At 42.4% G+C, this 23400-nt stretch overlaps 1 protein-coding gene and 1 long non-coding RNA gene across 2 annotated transcripts in view; both read left to right on the forward strand.

Annotated features, from left to right (window-relative positions):
* CDKAL1 (CDKAL1 threonylcarbamoyladenosine tRNA methylthiotransferase) overlaps positions 1-23400 on the forward strand; it is a 629759-nt gene that overhangs the window by 284299 nt on the left and 322060 nt on the right. Inside the window, exon 7 of the mRNA XM_079147924.1 lies at positions 22529-22632. Within this exon, the coding sequence (XP_079004050.1) occupies positions 22529-22632 (104 nt within the window). The remainder of the gene's footprint in view (positions 1-22528; positions 22633-23400) is intronic.
* Positions 1614-13329, forward strand: LOC306666089. The gene is made up of 2 exons (XR_013765183.1): positions 1614-2272; positions 9624-13329. It is a non-coding gene; the product is annotated as an uncharacterized lncRNA (long non-coding RNA).

The raw sequence follows: 23400 nt of genomic DNA on the forward strand, positions 1-23400 counted from the left end.
TTGTAATATCATGTGTCTCACAACTTCAGTCATTACATGCTGTGGAGCAATAAACTCAGATTATTATAGCATTGTCAGATGGTGTTATAAATAGCAATTCAAGTCTCAACCAATAATCTCTTTTGTCTGTTTTGTATTTAAGAAACTGATGAGTCTTCTCATTAAATTGAACTACCATTACTTTTCTGTCTCCTTTAATTGAATCAATTGCTTTAAAAAAGTTATAGATTAAAAAAAGCTACAGACCTGTATCCTTACCACTGAAAACAAGCATGATATGCAATTACCTACTTGTGGTTCAAATTTGCAAGACCTCATTCAGAATCAGGGAGGAGGCTGTGCTAGAATAGATACTTTAAGCAAACATTTAAGAATTATGTAAATTCATAGAGATTAAAATTCTCCCAAGTATGTAACATCATACCAGTGTGGTACTTCTTTGTAAGTGCCTTGTTCTCTTAAAGTCACAGAGAGGCATGTGGTACCCTTGAGGTCCTGAGAGAAGCTGTTCATCCTGGTGAGACAGTTTGGTTATTGCATGTGTTCAGAATTCAGTTGATATGGAATGTGTTGGGAAAGCTCCTCGCTCTGTATGTTCTTAACCAGCTTATGGATGGCACAAGTGCCCTGGCGATTTGTACTTTTATCATGTGTTGAAGTAGAGTTACTTGTGTCTCCCAAAGAACTCACTTGATCTGGTTGTACAGAACAATTTCTGGGGCCTACTTTTTTCAAATGATATTTTCAGTTTTTTTTCCCACTTCATGTAGCTAACATGTTATTGCAAGTCTTTGACTTAATGTCTGCTGCATTACTTTTCTATTATCTGGAAGCTGAAATACTTTAATCCAGAATATACTTTTTGATCCCATGTTAAGGGATGTTTCTGGCTAAGATGATTGTCTTCTGTATTATTCTAAGAAATTTCAGCTGACTTTTAAGCAAGCTTCTTTCTCACATTGACAGGCAAATTGATTTAGAACATATCTTTTAAGACTGTCTGATAAGTGTGCCTTGTAAGCTTCTTCTGACTCCAAGCTTCGAGGAATACTGTGATTTTCTATTTTCAAAAGAAATTGCAGTATATTCATTATTACTGGCAATTTCTTTTAAGGGCTTATCTTTTGTACTCCTGATGGTCAGACTTATGTCTGAACTTCGTTTCACAAAACTTTAATGGCAGAACACTTAGCTCAGTAGGTATTATCCTAAAAGGACCAGGTATTCAGGTATGAAATGTAAATATCTGACATTTGCATCTTGTGCTATGTTACAAGCTTTGATCAGTAATCAAATGAGGCTCTTTTATATTGGAAAATAAATACAAAGTGTGAAGTTTAAAAAATGTAGTGAATTTCTTTATATTCTACTTCACAAATGGATGTTAATATGAAATCGGAAGATAGAAATATATGAGATATCCAAAAGTATCAGTGAGCTTTTTCACAATGGGCTTGGCGCCAGCTTACAGGTATTGTGAAAACCACCGCTATCACAGCCAAAATGAGAGAGGAAAAGACTCTATCAATCCCATTGTTGTTGGACACACGGATTCAAGCACGTCCACCCCTACCGGCCATCTGATCTACAAATGTGGTGGGATCAGCAAAAACCATTGAAAAATTTGAGAAGGAAGCTGCTAAGATGAGAAAGGGCTCCTTCAAGTATGCCTGGGTCTTGGATAAACTGAAAGCTGAGCGTGAGCCTGGTGTCACCATTGAATCTCCCTGTGGAAATTTGAGAACTGCAAGTATTACGTGACTATCATTGATGCCCCAGGACACAGAGAATTTATCAAAACAGGATTACAGGCACCTCTCAGGCTGACTGTGCCATCCTGATTGTTGCTGCTGGTCTGGTGAATCTGAAGCTGGTATCGCCAAGAATGGGCAGACCCGTGAGCACGCCCTTCTGGCTTACCCACTGGTGTGATACATCATATTGTTGGTGTTAACAAAGTGGATTCCACTGAGCCACCCTACAGTCAGAAGAGATATGAGGAAATCGTCAAGGAAGTCAGCACCTACGTTAAGAAAATTGGCTACGACCCTGACACAGTAGCATCTGTGCCAATTTCTGGTTGGAATGGTGACAGCATGTTGGAGCCAAGTGCTTATATGCCTTGGTTCAAGGGAGGGAAAGTCACCTGTAAAGATGGCAGTGCCGGGGAGCCACTCTGCTTGAAGCTTTAGATTGCATCCTGCCACCTACTCATCCAACTGACGAGCCTTTGTGTGTGTCCCTCCAGATGTCCACAAAATTGGTGGTGTTGGTACTGTCCTGGGAGTGGAGGTGCCTGGCATGGCACAGCAAGGAAGCCTCTGGGTGCAGGCACTGAGGGAAGCCAGTCTGAACGGGAGTGGAGGGTGGGTAGGGTCCCAGTGAGATGCTCTGGTGGGTTTGATTGTGAGCCAGGATGGGTGGGACCCAATGGACATGACTGCTGTGTGGAGACCATCTAGGGACAGAATCGGAATGGAAGGAGCAAGAGCAGGCCAGTTGCTGCAGCCCACGGGCCTGGGGGAAGCCCACCCCAGTGTCAGCGCCCCTCTGGAGGCCTGTCCTCAGGAGCAGTCTTCCCAGCCCCCGAACCTGACCTCCCTCCACCATTTAAAATTCCCTTCCATCCTTCCCTGGCACCGCAAGCCTGCTTTCTCTTCTCTTTTCCACAAAAGCCCTTCCATGTGCCACTCACTGACTTACTAGGTTTGTTGTTGTGAACATTGTCACTCACCAGAATGTAAGCACCTGTGATCTGGTTCTTCTGTCTTGTTCTGTGATGTGTGCGGCACCCTGGTGCAGGGTGGGCTTGGGAAGTGTTTGCTAAATGAGTGGCTTGTGTGCTTATGGTCAAGGTGAGAAGAGGTTGCATTTGACTTGAAGACAGCAGACAGGACTCTTTCCTGTGTTCTTCATTCATTTCCAAAAGTTACTCTATTACACTGGAGGTAATGAACTTAACTTGGTCCCTGGCATACTGTACACGCTTCAAGAAGCCCAACAGAATCAAATCATGAAAAGACCAGTGTGCGGAGAAGGGTTGTATTTTACTCTTATGTGAAGTAAATCAGTGGAAGAAAACAGAGATTGGAGGTCACCAGTGTATGGCCCTGCCAAACCCTTCCCGCTGATTGTTTCTGTAAAGAAAGGCATTTTCCCTCCTTTGGTGGGTATTATAAGAGAGACTTAGGGCCCTTAAAACTTGATCTATTACTTTAAGGGAAGGTGTGCTAGCCCCTGGCACAGAGCTGAGTTTGTGTAATGTATTTTATAGTATAGGTCAGAGTGCTTTTTGAAAAGTTCTAATGAAGTAATGTTGATGGAAGCAAATTTTGAGCAACAAGAATATATTTGGTTATGAATTAATGCTGACTTATTTTCACCATGTTGGTTTATTTGCCAAATGTGAAGAGGCAGAATCGAAAAGGAGGCTGTCCATGCGCTTGGCCAGATTGAAATATCTCTGAGTGTCTTGGGTCCCATTCAGCCATGACCCCACTTCCCATGATCTTAACCTGTGATGATGTAAGCCAGCCCTGGGTTGCTTCTCACAGGGAGTCCCAGAACTCGGCCACCAGGCCACATGGCAAACAGCATCCTGTTCTTGGATGCAGTGTGTTTAAGCGTTGGCTGTGGATCTTTAGTAAGTGAAATGGATACTCGTCAGCCTGTGTCTGGCCTCCTCGACAGCCAGATGAACAGCTGGCAGATGTGCAGGCTCACAGTCTCCTTTTCTGTCCCCTCTGCTCCTTTCCCTCTGTCTCTCACAGTGCACATGCAGCTGGCTGTTGACTGCTGGAGACTGTGTCACTCCTTGACATGGCTCTGTTACTCAGGGCCGGTCTGAAATGCCCTGCACGATGCTCTCCTGGATCTGGTTAGGGTTCTTTCTTCCTTTGGTGGCTCTTCCTGTGGTCCTGTCATGTTTTCCTACACATGACTACGAGTTCTTGGGTTCTTTGCCTCCTTCCAATTGATGATGCAGTGCCAAAGAGCCCTTAGTAGTTATAGAATTGAGCTGTATCAATACAGCAAGTGTCTCCAAAGGTGCACTCTGATATTTTCTAGTCTGTTTTAATGTCAAATAATGAAATGCCTACCACAACTTACAATTTAGAAAATGGTGCTTTAGATCATTTTTGTGGCTGGCCACCGCGATGCCTGCGAGTTGCAGGTCATCTGTGTGGCTGCCCTCCCGTGGGTGCGGTGTGGGCGGGACTCGTGGAGCCCTGCCTACCTGTTGCTCCTCTCTCACCTGCCATGGGTATGCTGGCCTGCAGCGAGGCTTAATGTGTGTGAAGCCGCTTGGGCTCTGCAAGGAGTCCTGTTAGGACCCTCAGGTGATCATTGAAGTAGAAGACGTAACAGGTCTGAAAGCCACTGTGGTGGGTTTTACCAGTGAATGGCGATATTCCCCCAAACATGGCTCTTGAAACACACTTCCCCACGCCTGAAGTGGGGAGTCTGCGCACAGCCTCGGGCCTTTTGCCAGTCTGCAGGCAGTGTGTCTGAGGGCTGGGGTCTCAGCTGCGGTCTTGGCTGGAGCAGGAGGCGTTTCCACTTTTCATGTTTGCTAGGCGCGTCCTCGCTGACTGTTGGCTCGAGGGCCTCTGTTTCTGGTTGCCGTCAGCCATAGGCCTCCCTCAGCTCCTTGGGATGGTGCCTGAACAGGTGGTAGCTTACGCCGTGACGGTGACATCTTCACAGCCAGCAAAGGCGAGCTCCCTCAGTGCAGGAAGCTACAGTCCTATAGCACGTGCCGCCCAAGCAGCCTAGCGTCACCTTGGCCACATGTTGCTGGTTAGAAGGTAGAGCTCTGCCACACACTCAGGAGGGACTGCAGAGGCATGGATTCCAGGAGGTGGGACTGTGGAGCCCCCCGACAGCTCGTTGTCAAGAGGCACATGCTAGAATGGTGGGTTTTATTAATGCCATGGGGAAGGAATGCCGTTGGTCACTTCTGCTCTGAAGCGCCTGTCTACTGCAGTGGCCTGTGTGTGGTAAGTAATGGAAGAGCGAGGTGTGCTCTTTCACTTTTGTATTCAGCAAACACACTTCATATGTTCAGTAAGCGTGCGTCGAACATGAGTTAATTGACAAGGTCACTTGAAGCCTGATTGGGCAAGCCTGAGGTTTTCAACTGAGTTGTGTTGAGCCTGCAGGGTTCCCAGCCGGGGATGCCAGTGAGAGGCGACACAGAGAGCCAAACAGCAGGTCTGCTCCAAAGGCGGGTGCGTGCAGGTCTGTGAGAGGGACTGCTGGTCTCAAACAAGAACACCCCGAAGTGGAGAGTGTCTAGAAACTTCGGTGGGGTCTTGCTTTGTTTAGCACTTCAGTTGTAAGTAGTGATATCGTGTCACATCCTGTGTTCAAACAGCTCTGATGAACTCCTAAAGCACTGCTTGTCCTCTTGGCACTGTGTGTGACATGAAAGCACATCCCTTAGTGACAGGCTCTATTTACAGTAAATACTTTAAAACTGTTGCTGACAATGCAAATGTGATTAATGAATCTTAAATGGTTCCAGTTTACAGATACTAAGTAAGCCTCAATGATGATTAGTTCTAACAATGAAATATTGCCAAATTCCTAATATGGGCAGGCTCTATAGACAGGCCCCCAACCCCACTGCAATCTTTATTTTTATGGTATTTTTTTGTTGTTGTTGGACTTGTGTCTCCTCTCCATTCTATTTTTTTAAAATTGGGTCGTTTTGGGGAGATGACTATATTACATTTGAGGGACTTTAGCTTCTTTCTCTTCATGCACAGATAGGACCTGAATTTAGTTCCAGAAGATGTGTTCTTGCTGCAGTAATTGTTTCATGTTGTCATCTTCAAGTGGTGTTCATGTTACGTGGATGTGTCTACCCTCGGTCTACTTTGAGATAGAAGGTGGAGTTGGGGGAAAGGTTTTTTTTAAGTAGAGTCAATGCTCACCTGGGAGGCTTAGGGAGAGAATTTTGGCTTTTTAGAGTTCTTGTTCATGCAGGGAGGAGGGGAACTCACTCAAAACAATACAGCCAGTGTGACCAGTGTCTTAGGTTTTTGTCTCCCTAAACATAGTGACTTCTTACTGCACTGTATTTTATCCTCTGGCTTACTTAGGGTCATCCCAGTTTTTATTTTCTTGCTTGTCTTGTGAAACTTACTATTTTCAGATGTTTTGAAATACTTTGGGAAGTTATAAATGGAATTGTGTACTTCATAGAAGGTCAGACTCAGAAGTCATCTCTCATCACGTGCCTATCTCCCCTTCTTATTTTTAAATGGCACACGAGTGTCTGACTTGCACATGGTATTTCTTGCTTTGCAGGCTGGTGCCAGACTCATTGTCCTTTGTTTTTAAGAGATAAATGTCTGGTGGTTTTTGTTTTGCTGTGAGATGCCTGTGAGTCAGACTTACATCAGCTCTGTCCTTCCTCCAAACCTCCAATTATTTTGGACAATTTACCTATACTTCAATGTCTTGAGGCTAATATGTTGAAAATGTTGACTATACGTTCATGTAAGGTCTGATTGGTCACCTGCCCTTTTCATTCTCTCCAGAGTTGATATGTTTATTCCTTTGCTGTGTGTAATACTAGACTCCTTGGCTTTATTTTTGTATTTGTATATTGATGGCAAAATTAGCAAAAAAATTTTAAAGGATCCCTTCTCCTTGATTTTGAACAGTACCGAGAAAATCTAGATTTCATTAATGTTAAATCCTGTGAATTATACTCTTGCAGTACAGTGGCTCACAGTTACAAAGCAGACAATACACCCAACCATAGTATGATCAAAAAGACAGCTGAAATACTTCCCAGAGCTCGTAATTACAGAGCTTGTTAGGTGTTATCAGCGTCGCCTATTCCCCAGTGGATCCTGCGGCTGGCGTGTGCCACGGTTCAGAGCTCGGGTGGCGCAGTCTGACTGTCTGGGCGTCCTACTTAGCCAGGTGTCTGATATGTGTGATATTTCTCCAATTATTTTTTGTCTCCATGCTTTAGTTTCATTTCTATGAAACAGGAAATGTTATTAGTACCTACCCTATAGGCTGGATTTCAGGATTAACTTAACCCATTATGTCCCTCTTTCCATTTATGGAATCGCTGCAAATCTTAAATCGAGCAAAAAGCATATCATTGATGGTAACTTTGAAACAAATCTTTGTCTTCGTGGTTCTATTCTTTTGAGAGAAGTAGTAGGTGAACGATTAGTGATAATATTCTTTGACATTGATGATGTCATTAATATCATTAATGATTATAAATTATATAATAAAGTTCAACATTATGATTTCCAAGCTATTTGAATGCAGCTGTGGCAATTTCATTGAACTGCTTGTAGAATTGAAAACTCAGGACTTAATGGGTTGATTCGCAGGTGTAAAGTGCTTCCAGCAGACCCTGGCTGCACTGTCTCGACAACTTCTGTTGTTCGTCTTTGTGGTTTTCTAGTGCTACAGATGGGTTTTTAGCAACAAAACATCTTTACGAGATATTAAAAGTATTTATGAGGTTTTAAGCTTTTTTAAACTTCTCATCTTCAGAAGTCAGTTTTCTACAACTCTAAGAAATGATCAATGAAAGCTAAATACTTTTATTATCAAGGACTATGGCAAAGTAGTTTTTTAAATATTTTTGAAGAAGTCATGAAATTGTGGAATTGCTTGGAATACTAAGTAATGTGCTCTTGCCTTTTTCTTTTTTTAAACATTTGGGACCTTTGAGTTCTTTTATCATTTGTGAAGTTTCTGGTTGAAGACACAAGGATAGGTGATTCAGGTGAGGAGCTACCAAGTTTTGCCTGACTTACATCTAGAACTGAAGTTTCACGAGTTGCCACGTATAGTTTCCTAAGACTGTTGATACTTGTCCACATTATTTTTTTATATAGTCTTTTTATTGAAAACATTTCCTTGAACCTTCACTTAGAGTATCAAAAGAAGTTTTGTTTGTGGTTGGAAAAAATGTGTTCAAGTTGCCAACAGAACTTAAAATTGCATAAGAAGCTGGGTGTTGATGCTGAGAATTGGTGTGTGGGCAGCGGACCTCTTGTTCTGTCTGAAAACAGTGACAAAACACCAACAGCAAATGAGGAGTCGCTCTTGCTCTCTTTCAGTGTGGGAAAGACAACCTCGAAGTAGGAAGAACAATTTCTGCTGTTTCAATAAACTTTTATTATATTTAGGCATGGGATTTAGTTGGCAGTCATTACAGGAATAACAGAGAGCTAATTTTATAAAAAGAACTACATTTCCTCTTTCATCATATTGGTGTTGAAATTTAGCAGGCATTTATAACTTGGGGTTCATTGATGATCTTTAGGTGATCAGTGAACTCTTGAAGTGTTTATAGAATTTTCTTTTCCTTGTGAAGTTTTTATGATGTGATGTCAGAAACGAGTCTTTTACTTTTTCTTTTTAATTGTGTAAAATAGGCAGTATATAAAGTTGACCATTTTTACTGTTTTTAGTGTCTAGCTCAGAAGCATTAACTGCGTTCTTACTGTGATATAACCATCTCTGAGACCTTCTCGTTTTCTCAACCTGAAACTGTTCTCGTGAAACTCGGTCCCTTACCCACCATTCTGCTTCCCATCTCTGAGATGGACTGTTCTTGGTACCTCAAGAGTGAAATCATTTAGTGTTTTTTTGTGACTGACTGTCCCACTTCACATAATGTCCTCAAGATTCACCCAGGGTGTGGCATGTGTCAAATTCTATTTTTAAGGCCAGACACTGTTAACTGTGTGTATGCACCACATTGTGTTTGTGGGCGCCTCTCCCAGGCAGCATCTCCAACTGCTACTGCGCATGATCTGTGCAGTTCGCTAAGTCCCTGCTTCCACTGCTGTGCCTGTGCCCAGGAGTGGAATTGCTGGAGCATCTGGGAATTCAGCTCTTTGCTCTTGGAGGAGCTGTGCGGCTCTTTGCTATAGGAGCTGTACCCTTGGCTTTCCCAGCGTCTTCTGCATTTTGTTTTGTCCAGTTTTCTTGAGAGTCCGTCAGTACGCGCCAGCAAAGCCTGAAAGGAATCTGCTCTTCCAGAATGTAGTCCTTGGCGATTCATTTGCTTCCTGCGTACTTAATGCAGTGAGTGCTACAGATGCCAGTTACGTTAGGCCTTCTGCTCGCTTCCTCGTTTCACCGGATGTCCTTGGGTGGGTGAGACGCCTGGCCTTGCTCTTCGACTGTGGTCATATGGGTGACCCTCACCCTGGGCTCAGGTAGAATATTGTGTACAGGAAGAATCTTGAAAACACTACTGTGTTTGAAGTCTCCTGAAGACTGAGATAAGAAAGCAAAATGTAACATCAAGTATTTTATCCGAGGTCCTGTACTGAGAGTATGGTACAGATTGACCCTGACACGCTTTCTTTCTGAGACCCGTAGAAGACAGGCCTGAAAACACTACTGTGTGCCTTCATGGACCTCAGCCAGTGATTTTCAGCATGAATATGAGAATGAACTAGATCCAGAAAGTGGGTTTTTATGGAGGTTTGCTTACTTTAAATGGATTATTACCTACCAATGCTATTATTATAACTGAAGATTTTTTTTAACCTAAACCTTGAATTTTTGATTATCAACAAAAATTAATAGAGGTGTGACTCCCTTTTCTCTTTCTCCAAACATAGGTGACCCAGTTACAGAAAAGAGTGCCATGATCTTTGAAGCACTTGACAGAGATTATATGAAGTTGAAAACAGTAATCTGAGATACTGTTCAGTATTCCGTTTATGAAGCTTTGTTTCCAGAGACTTGTTTCACTTTTATTTTAATAAATGAAATTTAGAATCATATATTTTGGGACCAAATTTAAAAACTGATACAAACTAACAGAAAATCACACAGAACCCCTGAAGTAATAAGGCTGCAATAAAAGAAACTGTTTTCCCGCCAGCATTGGGAACGCGCCACCACCATCTGCTGCCCCCTCCTTCTCCTGTCTTCTGTTGAGAATCACTGTTGGGTGGGACTGGGGCACATCTCAACCTTGTCTTTGCCATGGAAGACAGGTTGGTGTGGAGTATGCAACTGCGTTTTAGGAAATAAAATCTTCTAATCGGCGAATCACTGGGTCTTTATTTCTTATTTGTAAAGCCAGAAGGTTGAACTAGAATAATTTCATTTTGGGGTCCTTTGTCTGATTTTCTTCTTATGATTCTTGAGTCATAGTAAACCCCAGAATTCAGGAAGCCTAACCTGTTCCCTGCAGAGTACATTTTATAGTCTCTGGGTCATACCTATCATAATGCTTTTCTAGTTTGAGGACAAGAATACTCTGTTCATCTTGTAAATCTCATATGACCTGATACAAGGCATTTCTTAATGTTGGTACATAGATTTCATATGCCAAGAAAACCATTGAGGTTAAGATGCACGTGAAATTATTGCAGCAAGCACGGGTTAGATGGTTCTTGGAGATGCTCAGTGGATTTAGTAAGTATGTTGCTTATTTAGTTCATATGTTCAGCTGCAGATCACAGATGATCTGATAATGAGATGCAATGACCGGTGTAACTTGAGGTCAAGAGCTGCACCTAACCCAGCGACTTGGCTGCATTTTTCTGTGGCTTCTGTGGTGATAGCTCTCCGGGCTTACAGTCGAAGGGTCGACTCTTCCTGAGTGCAGACTTGTCACAGTCTCTAAATGGAAGGGGCTCCGTTTTGAGCCTAAAGCAGTGTTTTCTCCAGAATCATTTTGTTGATAGGAATTTTGTCCCTGCATTTCTGAGCAAATTCCAGTTTCCATGAGAATGTTGCATGCTGGTTGACTTGGTCTGAGTTCCTGAATTCACCATTTACTGGAAAAGGAAAAGCATGCTTTAGTCCAGAACTGGTGCCAGGTTCATTTCTCTCGAGCTTTCTAGACTGCGGGAGAGAAGAGTTGATTCCTGGACAAAACCAGCGCTCAGAGATAATTCCTGAGCAGGAACCTAAGAACATGCACTTAACCTTTAGCTCCCAAGCAACCACACACTGTTCCTCCTACACATGTCCTTAACTAAAGCTTACCCTTAAAGGAAAGGCCCTCGCTACCACTCCCTCCCCAAACAGGGAAACTCAGTCTCATCTGGTGCCTAGACCAGGATCTCTGGGTGATACACAGTTTACACTCCCTAGTCTGATATATCTCTTCATGTTCTTGCAACTAATGGTGAAAAATAACATGTATGTGTCTGTTCATAGTGGTGAAGAATGACAGGTATGTCCAGTCATAATGGTGAGGCCAGTGCAGGACGATTGCATGACCCCCGCCCCCCAAAACCAGGGATTGAATCCAGGGACACTTTGCCAATGAACTACATCCCCAGCTCTTTCTGTTTTGACATAAGGTATCGCTAAGTAGCAGAGGTTCTCACTGTGTTGCAGAGGCTGACCTTGAAATTGTGATCCTCCTGCCTTAGCCTCCTGAGTCACTGGGATTACAGATGTGCACCATGTGCCTGTCTAAAAATGCCCATTTTTAAGAGGAAGATAATGTGACTGGAGGTGTAGCTCAGTGATAGAGCACCTGCTTAGTGTCCATGAGCCCCTGGGTCCCCCATCCTCAGCACCACAAAAATTAAAAGTAAGTAAAGAAGGATAATAGAAAACAACCCACATTGGTCATTTTTTTCATAATCCAGGCATGCTGAGCACTTCTGTTGCTGGCAGGACGCTTTTACCATTTCTTAGCGCATGTGGTAGAACCGAGAACCTGTTCTCTTTCCTTGGCCTCCATGCCACATCTCAGGTGCCCTTTCGAAGGACCACCCGTTTGGGATCTGCAGCTCCCCTTGGAATGAACACAGGCTGACCAGCAGAGACCACAGGCTGTCGTAAAGCAGTGTATGGCAGAGTTTTGAATGTCACCTCAGAGCTCCTAAGTTGCTGCTGTCTGGGCTTTGATCTGTCCTCCCAGAGCATCTGATGTGCACTGTCCAGTATAAAAATCAGGACTGGGGTGCAACTCGGTGGTAGAGCACCTGCCTTGCATGTGAGAAGCCCTCGGTTCCATCCCTAGCACTGCAAAAAATAAAACAAGAACCACTGACTGAAACGCTGTGTGTGATCTGGGCAAACTCCCTTTAAACCAGGTTGTGGACTACCGGTGGGTTGGCTTGTGGTCAGTTCCTTTTGCAGGAAGAGTAGCCAAAGACCTTGCCGGCCATCCTTTCTGATCCTGGAGGTTTCTTGGAGAGCGAGCAGGCTCCCCTGGTGTCCCGAGGCCTTGTTACGAGGCCCTTGCCCTTCCTCAGCCTCTGCTGTTGGACCTGGGCTGCTTCGCAGTTTGGCCTGCCTTATTGGGTGGGGCCGTGCTTTCCTGCGGGTGCTTGGGGACAGCTGTGTGGAGGGGCTGGCTGGCTCTGCGTGCCAGTCTCGTCTCCTGTGAGGCTCCAGCTTTGCCAGCTTTTGCTCTCACAGACCTAAGCTGGACTTCTTCATTTACCTCGTGTGTGGATGACTTCTGTTTGAACCCAACTGGGGTCCAAATGGCCAGACTTAGCAATTTGGGCTTAGAAAGGCCAAGAAGGCTGAGCTCTCGAGGTGTGCTTTTGCCCTTCTCTGCTTTCAGCCTCAGCATATGTTAATCTAGACGAGAAGAAGTAGGCTTCACCTTGCATCATGCTTACGTTTTTGTCCACTTGAAGTTGTTTTAGGTGAGGCCATAACAATGCTTGGCTAATCATGAAATTTAAGCATTAGCTCATTGGTTAAGAGTTCTGATATTCGATTCTCCCTTTCGAAGGTGGAAACTGGTGTTAGAAATGAGGACAGGAGAGGCAAGAGTGTAGCCCATGGCAGGCTCCTGCTTAGTGTGCAAGGCCCTGGTCCATTCCCAGCACACAGAACTAAAAGAAGAAAATCAAGGTAGAGAGAAAGCAAGTCCCCTCTCCTGTCCAGGCCTTCCGTCTCCCTTTGTCACCCTCTGCTGTCATGTCTTCGGAGGGGGTGGCTGGCAAAGCCTTGTGTACATGGAAAGCATTCAGAAGGAAAAAGGAATGGGCAGCTGTAGGTGCCACACGCGATACCCTTTCTCCTCTCTTGCCTCTTCCAGATTGTCGAAAACATGCCAGTGGGTTTCTTTCCCTCCAGCCTCCAAACTCTTCCATGGAGATGGGAAGAGAAACCAGAGTGTAACTCCTATGAAACGGCTACCCATTCCACAGAACTTTTTTTGTTAGTGATTTGCTAGGATAACTGTTTCGAAGTTGTAGATGCCTTCAAGAATTGGCGATGGGATAATTCCAGGTATTCAGGAGGCTGAGGCAGGAGGATTCTGAGTTCCAGGCCAGCATGGGCAACATCATGAGACCCTATCTCAAAATTATTAAAAAAAGAAAAAAATGAAAAGAATTAGTAGTGGTAAAGGAAAAGCCCTTAGGTAAATCAAATTGATGGCTGCATTATAAAGTCTGTATGATACACTGAGTTTCAGTCATCATATTATCAACATATAATATATTTAGATAGTATAAGAGCTATCATTAAAAAAAACATGGGACTGGTGGTGTGGCTCAGTACTCGCCTTGTATGTATGAGGCTCTGGGTGCGATTTCCCGTACCTCAGAGTAAATAAAACACCATTAAAAACATGAAGCGCAGGCTGGGGTTGTAGCTCAGTGGTAGAGTGCTTGCATAGCACGTGTGAGGCACCGGGTTCGAGTCTCAGCACCACATGCAAAAAAAAGATATCATGTCCATCTGTAACTGAAAATATTAAAAAAAAAAAAAAAAAAAAAACAAAAAAAAACAAAGCTGGCAGCCCAGTGAGGTAATCATATAGAGAAACCACTTAATCCAGAGCTCTCCCATGATGCACTGAATGGCGTTGCAATTGGAAAGAAAGAGATCTCTGGAAGCCAGGGCTTTCTGGTGAGTCACTTTTGCCAGGATGGTTTCTCTAGGTTAAACCCCACGGGGCCCACCAGTTCCTGGTAAGGAAGTTTCCCTCAACAGACATATTGCTCATCTCGAAGATGTTACCATTAGTGTTCCTTTTGAGTTTTTTGGGGTTTTTTATTTTAATTGATGGGGGCATTGGGGATGGAACCCAGGCCCTCAGCCATGCTAGGCAAGCATTCTGTTGCTATTTCTGAGAATCTGTGGTTCTTTGTAAAGGATCGAATTGTACATTTAATGGGGTAGTTTTGACCACTTCCCCCATGCTAGTGAAGAAAGAGCTATTACAGAATTGATAGAGAGCCTTGCAGTCCGTCAAGAAAATAGGATGTCAGGTCTCAGGGAGAGGACACAGGACACACCGGGCAGCAGAGGCCTGCGGGAGAAACTTCTCGTCAGTGACCTTTGAGAATCGGCCTCCCAGCCAGGGGTGCTGCTCAGCAGAGGCCTGCTCACTCCCTCATGCACCTCCCTGGTAAATGGCGTTTGTCTTGGGCCTTGCTTTAGGTAATAATCTCAAACACTGGAGACAAGGATTTGAATTCTGCTCACAGACGTGTAGCCTCACATTCAGAACATTTGTTGATGTAAAAATGGAGGGCAGTTGGGTAAGTGCTTAGGTAGTACTTTCCCATTTCAATGTAAGTGCCCCATTGGTCTTTATGATGTAATTAGACCATTATTTGACCCAAACACTTTCAGTTATTTTTCCCACACAGTTAGGTATTTATCTGAATTTAGCTTTATACTTCCAACACCCTTGAAATATAAGTTTGGTTTTTTCCCCCTTTTCTCAGGATGTTTTGACCAGTGTTAGAACAATACCTTTTATCCCAGGCGCCAAAATAGGGTACCTGTTATATGCTATAGAATTAGCTCCGACCAGTGTTTCCTGTGAGATTGCACCTTGGCAGACGTCAGTCTCTAGAGCCACTGAGGAAGCAGAAACAATAGCTCTCGCTGATACTCCTGTACTTTCAGGCCATATTTTAAGGTCCATTATTCAGGCCTTTTGGGTGGTATAGTTAGCATATGGTCTAGTCAGATCTTTGGGTTAACCCCTAGATAAGTCTTTGCTACAGATTACTTCCCATATGGTGGCCCTTTTTTGGAAGTATAGTTTTAGTTTACTAGCAGATGAGCATTAACCATTAATTCGCAGGAAACAAGTGTTGTTTCTGGTATCATCACAAAAATTCAAGCATATAATGTCTCAGGCATATAATAATAGTGCAAATACGCATGTGCCTTGTTTATGTTCTTACAGATTCTGATTCACTGTCTGGTAAGTGGGCCACGTATCTGTGCCTAAAAAAGCCAAAAAGCAAGCAGACTCTAAGATCTCAAGAACAGCTGGGCTAAGGTGGGAAGAAGAGTGTGAGTGTGGTAGACTTCTCTGGATATGATTTACATGCGTGCGCACATCTACGTTTGCATGTGTCAGGGACTGAACCCAGGGCCTTGGGCAAGAGTGCCTGCTGTACTTCTGAGCTGTTTTAACTTGACGGTATTCAGACAATTCCCTCAGGAGTTTTGACTCCTGAGGAATGGAGTGTGTGGAAGTGACACACATTCCCTAAGAACTGTGCTTGGACTATCTTTCCCTGAGGTAGCAGTCTGTGGGAGGATCCTGTCGGGTGATGCGGGGCAGCCTCAGTGAGCCGCAGCTCCTCAGGAGCCCCGCAGCCATGACAGGAGACCTGACCCTGTGCTGTGTGCTGTGCTACTGAGGCAGGGGCTCCGTAGGTAGACGCATTGACTGCATTTTAAATTCACAGTGTTTTCAAGGTCTGATGAGTTTACCAGTATATAACTCCACTGTAATTCAAGGGTATTTAGGAATACCCTTACGTGGAATAATTATATTTTTAAAGGATACATCATATGTGTGTTTATATAAGATTCATACACTTGTTCACGGTGTACATGAAATCTCTGACTGTTGTAGGAGATGATACACTTGCTTCCAGAGTTCCTGACTTCCAGCTCGGACATTCCTAAACTAATTCAGATCTGCCTCGTGGTGTGGGCTCTCCAGCGCTAAGGGCCAACTTCATTAGCAAACCCTTTTTGGCAACTGCGGCTGTCTCCCCTGCTGACTTTGAAAGGGGCAGATAGTATCTTAGCCTTAATTCTGTGACTACTGCCATTGTTTTAGAAAATTAAAAATAATAGTGTAGGTGGAAGAGGGGAAATTTTGGGAGAGTGCACTTTTTGGTTGACAGAGTTCCATCTTCTCGGAAGCTGCTGTTTTGTAAGCGGTCAGAAAGTGGTTCTGCCTATTATGGGCCCTGGAGCTTGAGAAACCACTGACTAGAAACAGCACTTTTGAAGTCGCTGGCGTTGTCGTTACCTGCTAGTGATGATGTTTACTCTGTATCTCCACCAGCTGAATGTCAGTGATTCAGGCTAGCATTCAGTTAAAGAAAGCCACTGTCTCGCTCATTTTTCTGTACATCTTTTTTCTGGGGATTTCCTTAGAAACATAAGGAAAACTGGTAATTGTTAGGAGTCATGCACAGCAATTGGTTCTGTAGACGTTGGTGGATTTTCACTGGTCTGTGGGGAGGTGAGAGGTGAGGGGACAGTGGATTGAGCTGCTCATGAAGCTGCGTGTTGGAGCCTGTGTTGTGACATTCCCCTAACTTGATACGAGGCTGTTTCTTGTAAAATAGCAGTGATAGGGTACAAGGTAGTCTAACTTTTTAAAATGAATGTCCTCACTTGGCAAAACAAAGTTGATATCCAATTTGATGTCCTGTGTGTACATTTTAAATGTGTTATTCTGGTGTCCAAAGTTCTAAGAACTGCCGACAGAAATTGTTAAGACTGAAATGGACACCCAGGCCTTCTTGTTTCTTTGACTGGCCATACCAGACAGCTTGTATGTAGTGTGTTTTTATCCTGGGTGGGTTCGCAGTCTTACAGTTCTAGTCTCTACGCTTCGGTTTCCTGTTCCCAGCTTCCTGTCCTGCCTCTATGACAGAGCACTGATCTTCTTGCCTGGTAAGATCCATATTACTGCCCCTTGCCTTCTGCACTTCTGACTCCCTGTCCCTGTCTCATTGTGTCTCACTGGTTACCTTTCCTCTTAATGCTTCCTAGCAGTGCACCCAAGTGTTGGCTTGAACCTGATCTGGTCCATTATGAATTCAACAATTTCTAGTATTGGCATTTTAATATTAAAATTGGCATTTTAATAGTATATAAGGTACTTTGTTAAATGCTATAGCAGATATTAAAACTGGTAAAGTATATACCCGTTCCTTAAGCAAATTGCAATTTAGTAATACTAAGATAAGCACATACTCCATGCGTGTCATTGTGTCTAGGGAAGCACAGAGTGCAACTGGTGAAGGAGTTTCAGCTAAGAATGATCAGGCTCTTGACTCTCTATAACTTCCTTCAAGTTTCTTAGTCTTGGTGAGCCTTGGTTTCCTCTATGAAAGACAGGAATAAGAATATTTTTATCAAGATTGTTGCAATGATCAATGAAACAGTTAACATAAAATGGGTAATTGAGGATCTGGCAAGCATTCAGCAGCTGCCTTTTACTTCTATTAACCTCTCTTCCTCCCAAAGTGATTTTTAAGTTGGTGCTGAATTTTATAAGCATTGATGAGCCCTGATGATCAGAATAATTCTTCCCGGTCAAGTGAAGGAGAAACCAGGGGAGATAAAATACACACACGTTTTGAAGCAAAAGATGTACCAAATAGGAAGAAACGAAGAGAAATTACAGTGCAAATGTATTTTAATTTGCATAAGTATTTTAGTAAAAGAAGGAATGATTTATCTAAAGAGAAACCAGAGGATAGTACAAATATTCTAGTGCAGAAAAAAAGTAACTCCAGAAATGGCACAGTTGAAGATAAAATCCAAAGATGAGAATAAGACTGGAGTGGGGAGAGAAGACTGACCAGGCGGAGGATTCCTGGCAAGGGACCGGCGGAGGAATTAAGGGGTTTGGAGCTGTTTTCTGCTAGGTTAACAAGTCCTCCATTCTCCTTTGTTCAGGATTTTGATTTTGGCGAAAAGTTTTTTAATAAATTATCACTTGAAGATCTAATCATGTTCTGCTGATGTGAGCGTCTCTTGTATTTGTTTGAAAGGTCAAAAAGTTTGGACTTTTCCTGGAAAAACTTAAAACCAAGATGAAGACTCACAATAGGCTATATTTAACAATGTAGTGTGGGACAGCCTGTGTTGTGTGACCTCTTTGTTTCTTGGGTTTCGGTTTTTCCTTTGCTGGATGATGCTTCAAAATGGAGAATGTGGCCAGATTACAGTATGGTTTTTGCAAGATTTAGCTCTTACTAAGGGCTTATTGTTCAGTAACATTTGAAGCTTTGAGAAAGACTTTATGTTCTGTCGGTTGATTAAAAATGAAGCGTGTGTTGGTTTGAAGTATCAATGCTTGATTCTAGCTAGGTAATTTCACATACTGAGACTTATCCTGGACCCAGTAGGGAGAAACAGAAGCCCAGTCATATCAGACATTTTTTCCTCCCTTCCTTTATTAAAAAAAAAAAAAAAAAAAAAAAGCAAAAGCAATAAGGGTGACTTTTTAAGAGTGTGACACTGGGTTTTAAATTATTCCAGACTTGTGATATCTAAAGATGCACTTTAAAAAAAAAGACAAATATAGTAAAGCTTAGTTTTCATTTGCTTTATGTATATAACATGTTCACACCCCTTGGGACATTATAATTTGTGAAAATGTATTGTTATTTAGTTTACATAATTGAAAAATATTCTATGCAGATGGTTCTTTGAGATTTCAGGGTTATACTGCTTGTAGGACTATTTACTTCCTGTCTGGTGACCTCACAGCATGGTTGGTTGGTGGTTCTGGATTGATCCTTCAGTCGCAGGCGGGGTCCGCAGGACTCTGCATCTTCCTTGTAGTTCAACAGTCATCTCATTTTGGTTTTGGCTTTCAACAGTCAACCTTCAAAGATCTTTTGTTTTCTGACGGTTGAAGAAACTGGCTCGGTGTTCTGACTCTTAGACAATATTTGATTGTTTACTGATAATTGAAACTATCTACTAAGGGCTCCTATTATGAAGTCCTTGATTATAAGGGAAGCTTGACATGTTGAAATGATTGGTCAACACAAACCCTGGTGATTGAAACTTTTTTTTTTTTTTTAAGCATCAAAAAGCTCATTCTCTTTCTTTTCTGATTTGGCACTGTGTTTTTCCTGTGCATTATACAAAGCTCTGTCCTTTTAAAAAGTAAGACATAGCATATTGAATGCTTGAGCCCATCCTGTTGGAACATGCTTAAAGAAATGTGCACTTTAGAAGCATTCACTTTAATATGAAGTATTAAATACTATCAAAGTCTATTAATAATCAGAACATGATTTTGACCACTATGGATAAGAATGAACCCCTCTTATAAAGAGTAGAGACTCCAAAAATATCCTGTTAACAACTTTAACCCCTGGGAATCATTTAGTGAAGAATATTTTGAATTCTCACTGTAATATTTGTACTTCCTGATTTATTTTGAATATGATGTTTTAGACTGTCATCTTGTTTTATTTAAACTTTTTAGTACATTTTTATGAATGTTTTTTCAATGGGGAATGCCTTTCTACCTTTATTAAATGAAACAGTATGAAAATATGATTTGGTTTCCAAAGTTGACTTTTAAGCCAAGCTATCAGCAGCACATCTGTTCCACAAAGTTTGGTACACCTGGAACATGAAAATATATGATTATTTCCTCTCAGTGTTGCTTAAAACAGTTGCATTAAACAACTAGTGGCCAATACCTACAGATCATTCCCTAGGTGCAGGGACTATTCCAAGTGCTTTATACTTATTTTTGTTACAAATGCTTAAAATGCATGTTTATCTTCTCTTCTTCCTGTCTTTCTTTCCTTCCCCCTTTCCACCATGGCATCCCATAAGATAGTGGCTTTTAAGAAAAACAGAGGTCAGAAACAGGAGTGGCTTCTGTTAAGATGGTCCCCTTAACTTAAGGAGGTCTTCATTGAAGGCCTATGGCCTGGGGGTGCCCAGGAGCATGGCAGGGCCCTGCATTGAGCAGATGACCTCAGAGACACTGGAGGCGGCGGAGGGAGCCGGTCTTCCTGTGTGCCAGCACCCAGCTTTGAGAGCCCAAGTGGCAGATCTCCAGACGACTGGGCAAGTCAGACAGGTGACACATTTTGCCACAGATCCAGCAAGAGGATGTGAAACAAAAATTGTGGAGGACAGCAACAAGGATGGAAGTGACAAGTTTGGGCCAGTGAACAGACAGGAGGTCTGACTGTAGATTCTCAGAAGGAAAGGAGACAAATAGCTTCTCAATGCGGTCTGTACTGAGGCGGGTGGGAGCGGTCCCCTTTGTGCCTCCTGTGGGGAACAGCCTGCCTGTCTTTTGTGTTTGTATGTATCTAGGATATATTTTTGCTCTTCTGGGTTTTGGGAATTTTTTTGGTGCCGGTGGTAGAACCCAACCCCTGATTTGATTTTTAAAGGCATGTTCCTGTCTGTGAGGTGAAGGGGTAGCATTCGACTCTGGAAGGGCAGAGTGAGGTAGTGAACATCAGTGTCTCTATCAGTGTCTGGGACAGGGCTGTGTCACTTTCCACACCAGGAAAAGGCCAGAAAAGACACAGAGTAGATCTGTGTCGGTAGGAGTTAGAGCCTCTTGATAAGAGGCCATGGTTTATGTTGACTAAATGTGAATTGCTGGGGAGGAAGGGAGTCCTGGAAGTTTAAGGTCAGGTGGAGTCTGAACAGGAAGACGCATTTCAAGGATACCCGTTACGATACGGACAGGGTCTGTGCAAAGGTTTCCATAAACTAGGCATTGTCTGTTTGCTGAGGACAGTAATTTGTATGTATTTTATAGTTATGTAACCATAAAATCACATATTGGACAGGTTCAATGATTAAAAATTGTTTTTCTTGATATGTAAATTTAAAGCATGTGTGTGTCAATGGTATTTTGGGAACCTTATTGCTCATTATAGCAGTTGAATCACCAAGGAGATGTTCCTTTTTGTTCTGTTCAGTGTTGACCCTCATTTTTTTTGACATAGAGCAATTTTTTTATATTGTCACTGTTTATTTTGGAATAAGAAATTTATTTTAAATTTCAAGTTATAAATATAGAATCAACATTGTCAACTGAAAAAGGTAATTTTTATCATATATCAATACGCTGAGAAATATTCTCTCCCTATATTTTTTTGGGTACCGGGAATTGAAGTCAGAGGCGTTCAGCCATTGACCCACATCCCCAGCCCTATTTTATATATTATTTAGAGACAGGGTCTCACTGAGATGCTTACTGCCTTGCTGTTGCTTAGGCTGGCTTTGAACTCGAGATCCTCCTGCCTCAGCCTCCCCAGCCACTGGGATTGCAGGCATGCACCCCTGCACCTGGTTGCAAAATGATATTTTTAAATTGCCAAAAGCTAATATTTTCATTCTACTTCTTTAAGTTTTTTTGTGCATGTGTCAGGGGGGACACAGGGAGATGCCGGGGATTAAACCCAGGGATGATGCATGCTGGGCAAAGCACTTATACCACTGAGCTGCACCCCAGCCCTCCGCTTCTTTACTTCGACTAATATAATCCCAGAGAATAAACACTGAACATGTTTTAATATTTTTTTATCTCAAGGAATGAAAAATTTCTAATGGCGTATTTTTTATGAGAATGCTATGTTGCCTACTTTTTTATATATATAATATTTATCATATAATATATGCATATTATTTATTATATCCTTTTTGATTTATGTAACACATATATGTATTATATATTTGTATATATGCACATGTATGTATCATTAGTTAAAAGCTAAACAAATTTGCCTCATCTTTCCTATTTTAGTCAACTTTTTCACCACTGTGAACCAAAGACCTGACAAGAACAGTTTTAGAGGAGGAAAAGTTTATTTGGCTCTTGGTTTCAGAGGTCTCAGTCCATAGATGGCCACCTGCAATGTTCTGGGCCCAGGATGAGGCAGCACATTATGGTGGAAGGGTGTGGAGGAGGAAGACAGTCCAGGACATGGCCATCAGGAAGCAGAGAGGAAGAGAGCGGCTCCGTGCACCTGCACAAAATGGAAACCCCGAAGGCAAACTCGCAGTGACCCACCTCCTCCAGCTGCACCCTACCTGCCTGGTTTCCACCCAGTTAATCCCTATCAGCAGTATGGCACTGATTAGGTTAAGGCTGTCACCTCTACACTTTTTTGCATCTCTTGCTTTTTGGGGATACCTAATATCTTTAAATCATAACAATATCTAATAAAAAGGTATGTATAGACAATACTAAAATGTTCTAGTTATTTGATGGCCAAAGAAATATCAAAGGCTTACAGAAATGTGAGTTGAATTTCTTTTGAATAATTGTAACATTTTACAAACTTTATTCCTCATGGATATGTGTATTTTAAGATAATATTATGATTTGTACTATCATTCTTGAGTAGATGAAATTCAAAAGAATTGCAAATTGCTTTGCCTGGTGGAAATAAATGAGAGACACTCAGATGATTGTTTTATGACTATCTTATAAAGTAAGCAGCTGTCATTAAAGTAGGACTACAGTTCTTTCCTCCTGTTGTGTATACATTGTTTTAAAAACTTTGAGTCTTATTTATTGCTGTCATTTGAACAGGTGTCTCAATGCATGTACGTACTGCAAAACTAAACACGCCAGAGGAAATTTGGCCAGTTATCCCATTGACGAACTAGTAGATAGAGCCAGACAGTCTTTTCAAGGTAAGTGTTCTAGAATTGTGTGTGACTCAGTCTTCTTATTGAATCAGTCATACCTGCTTCTTCAGCTTTGTGAAGTTTACAGATACTTAACTAATAGATGTTACCAGATTTAACCCCTCAGATTATTTTACATGACTTATTTTTCTTTTGCTGCTTTTCTGCTTTCTTTTCACTTGAAGGTAAATGTCACGTTTTAGAGCCTTTACATCCCATCTCTAGACTCCATGGAAAAGAAAAAATAGTTGAATGAAATCCATCAGCCTCTGAAGTCTGAGTGGAATACTCAGATTTCTCTTGCCTTCCGCAATTTTTTGAGATTTGAAAAACAGAGCCAGTGGGGTTTCCGGGAGTCTTTGAAGAGAAAGGGAGGTTGCCCATCAGCTGATGGGGGAGGCCACAGCTCTTCTGTGTGGGACTGTTGGACCAGGAAAGAGCGGTACTGATGGGGAGTTTTGATGAACAGAGTGCTTTCGAGTCATCCCTTGCTGGAAAGTGTGATTGTCTGGTATCTCTCAGCATGGAGTAAGACTTATCTTTAACATGAGTAACTGTTGTGTTGACACATAACTGCTTAGACCATGAACTTCCTCTTCTGTCTTGTTTATAGTATGTATGTGTAACAGTGGTGTGTTTTTACATCCTTCATCAGATAATCTATTGTCTCATAATCTTGTGGGTTAATAGTTATTGGCAGGGTGCTTTTCCTTTTAGCAAGTGACTTGGAGTGCTGCGTTCAGTACTTCACACCCCGTATCTCAGAAAGTACGC

Source organism: Sciurus vulgaris, assembly GCF_902686455.1.
Source record: "Sciurus vulgaris genome assembly, chromosome: 7".
In the NCBI taxonomy this organism is placed as follows: Eukaryota; Metazoa; Chordata; class Mammalia; order Rodentia; family Sciuridae; genus Sciurus; species Sciurus vulgaris.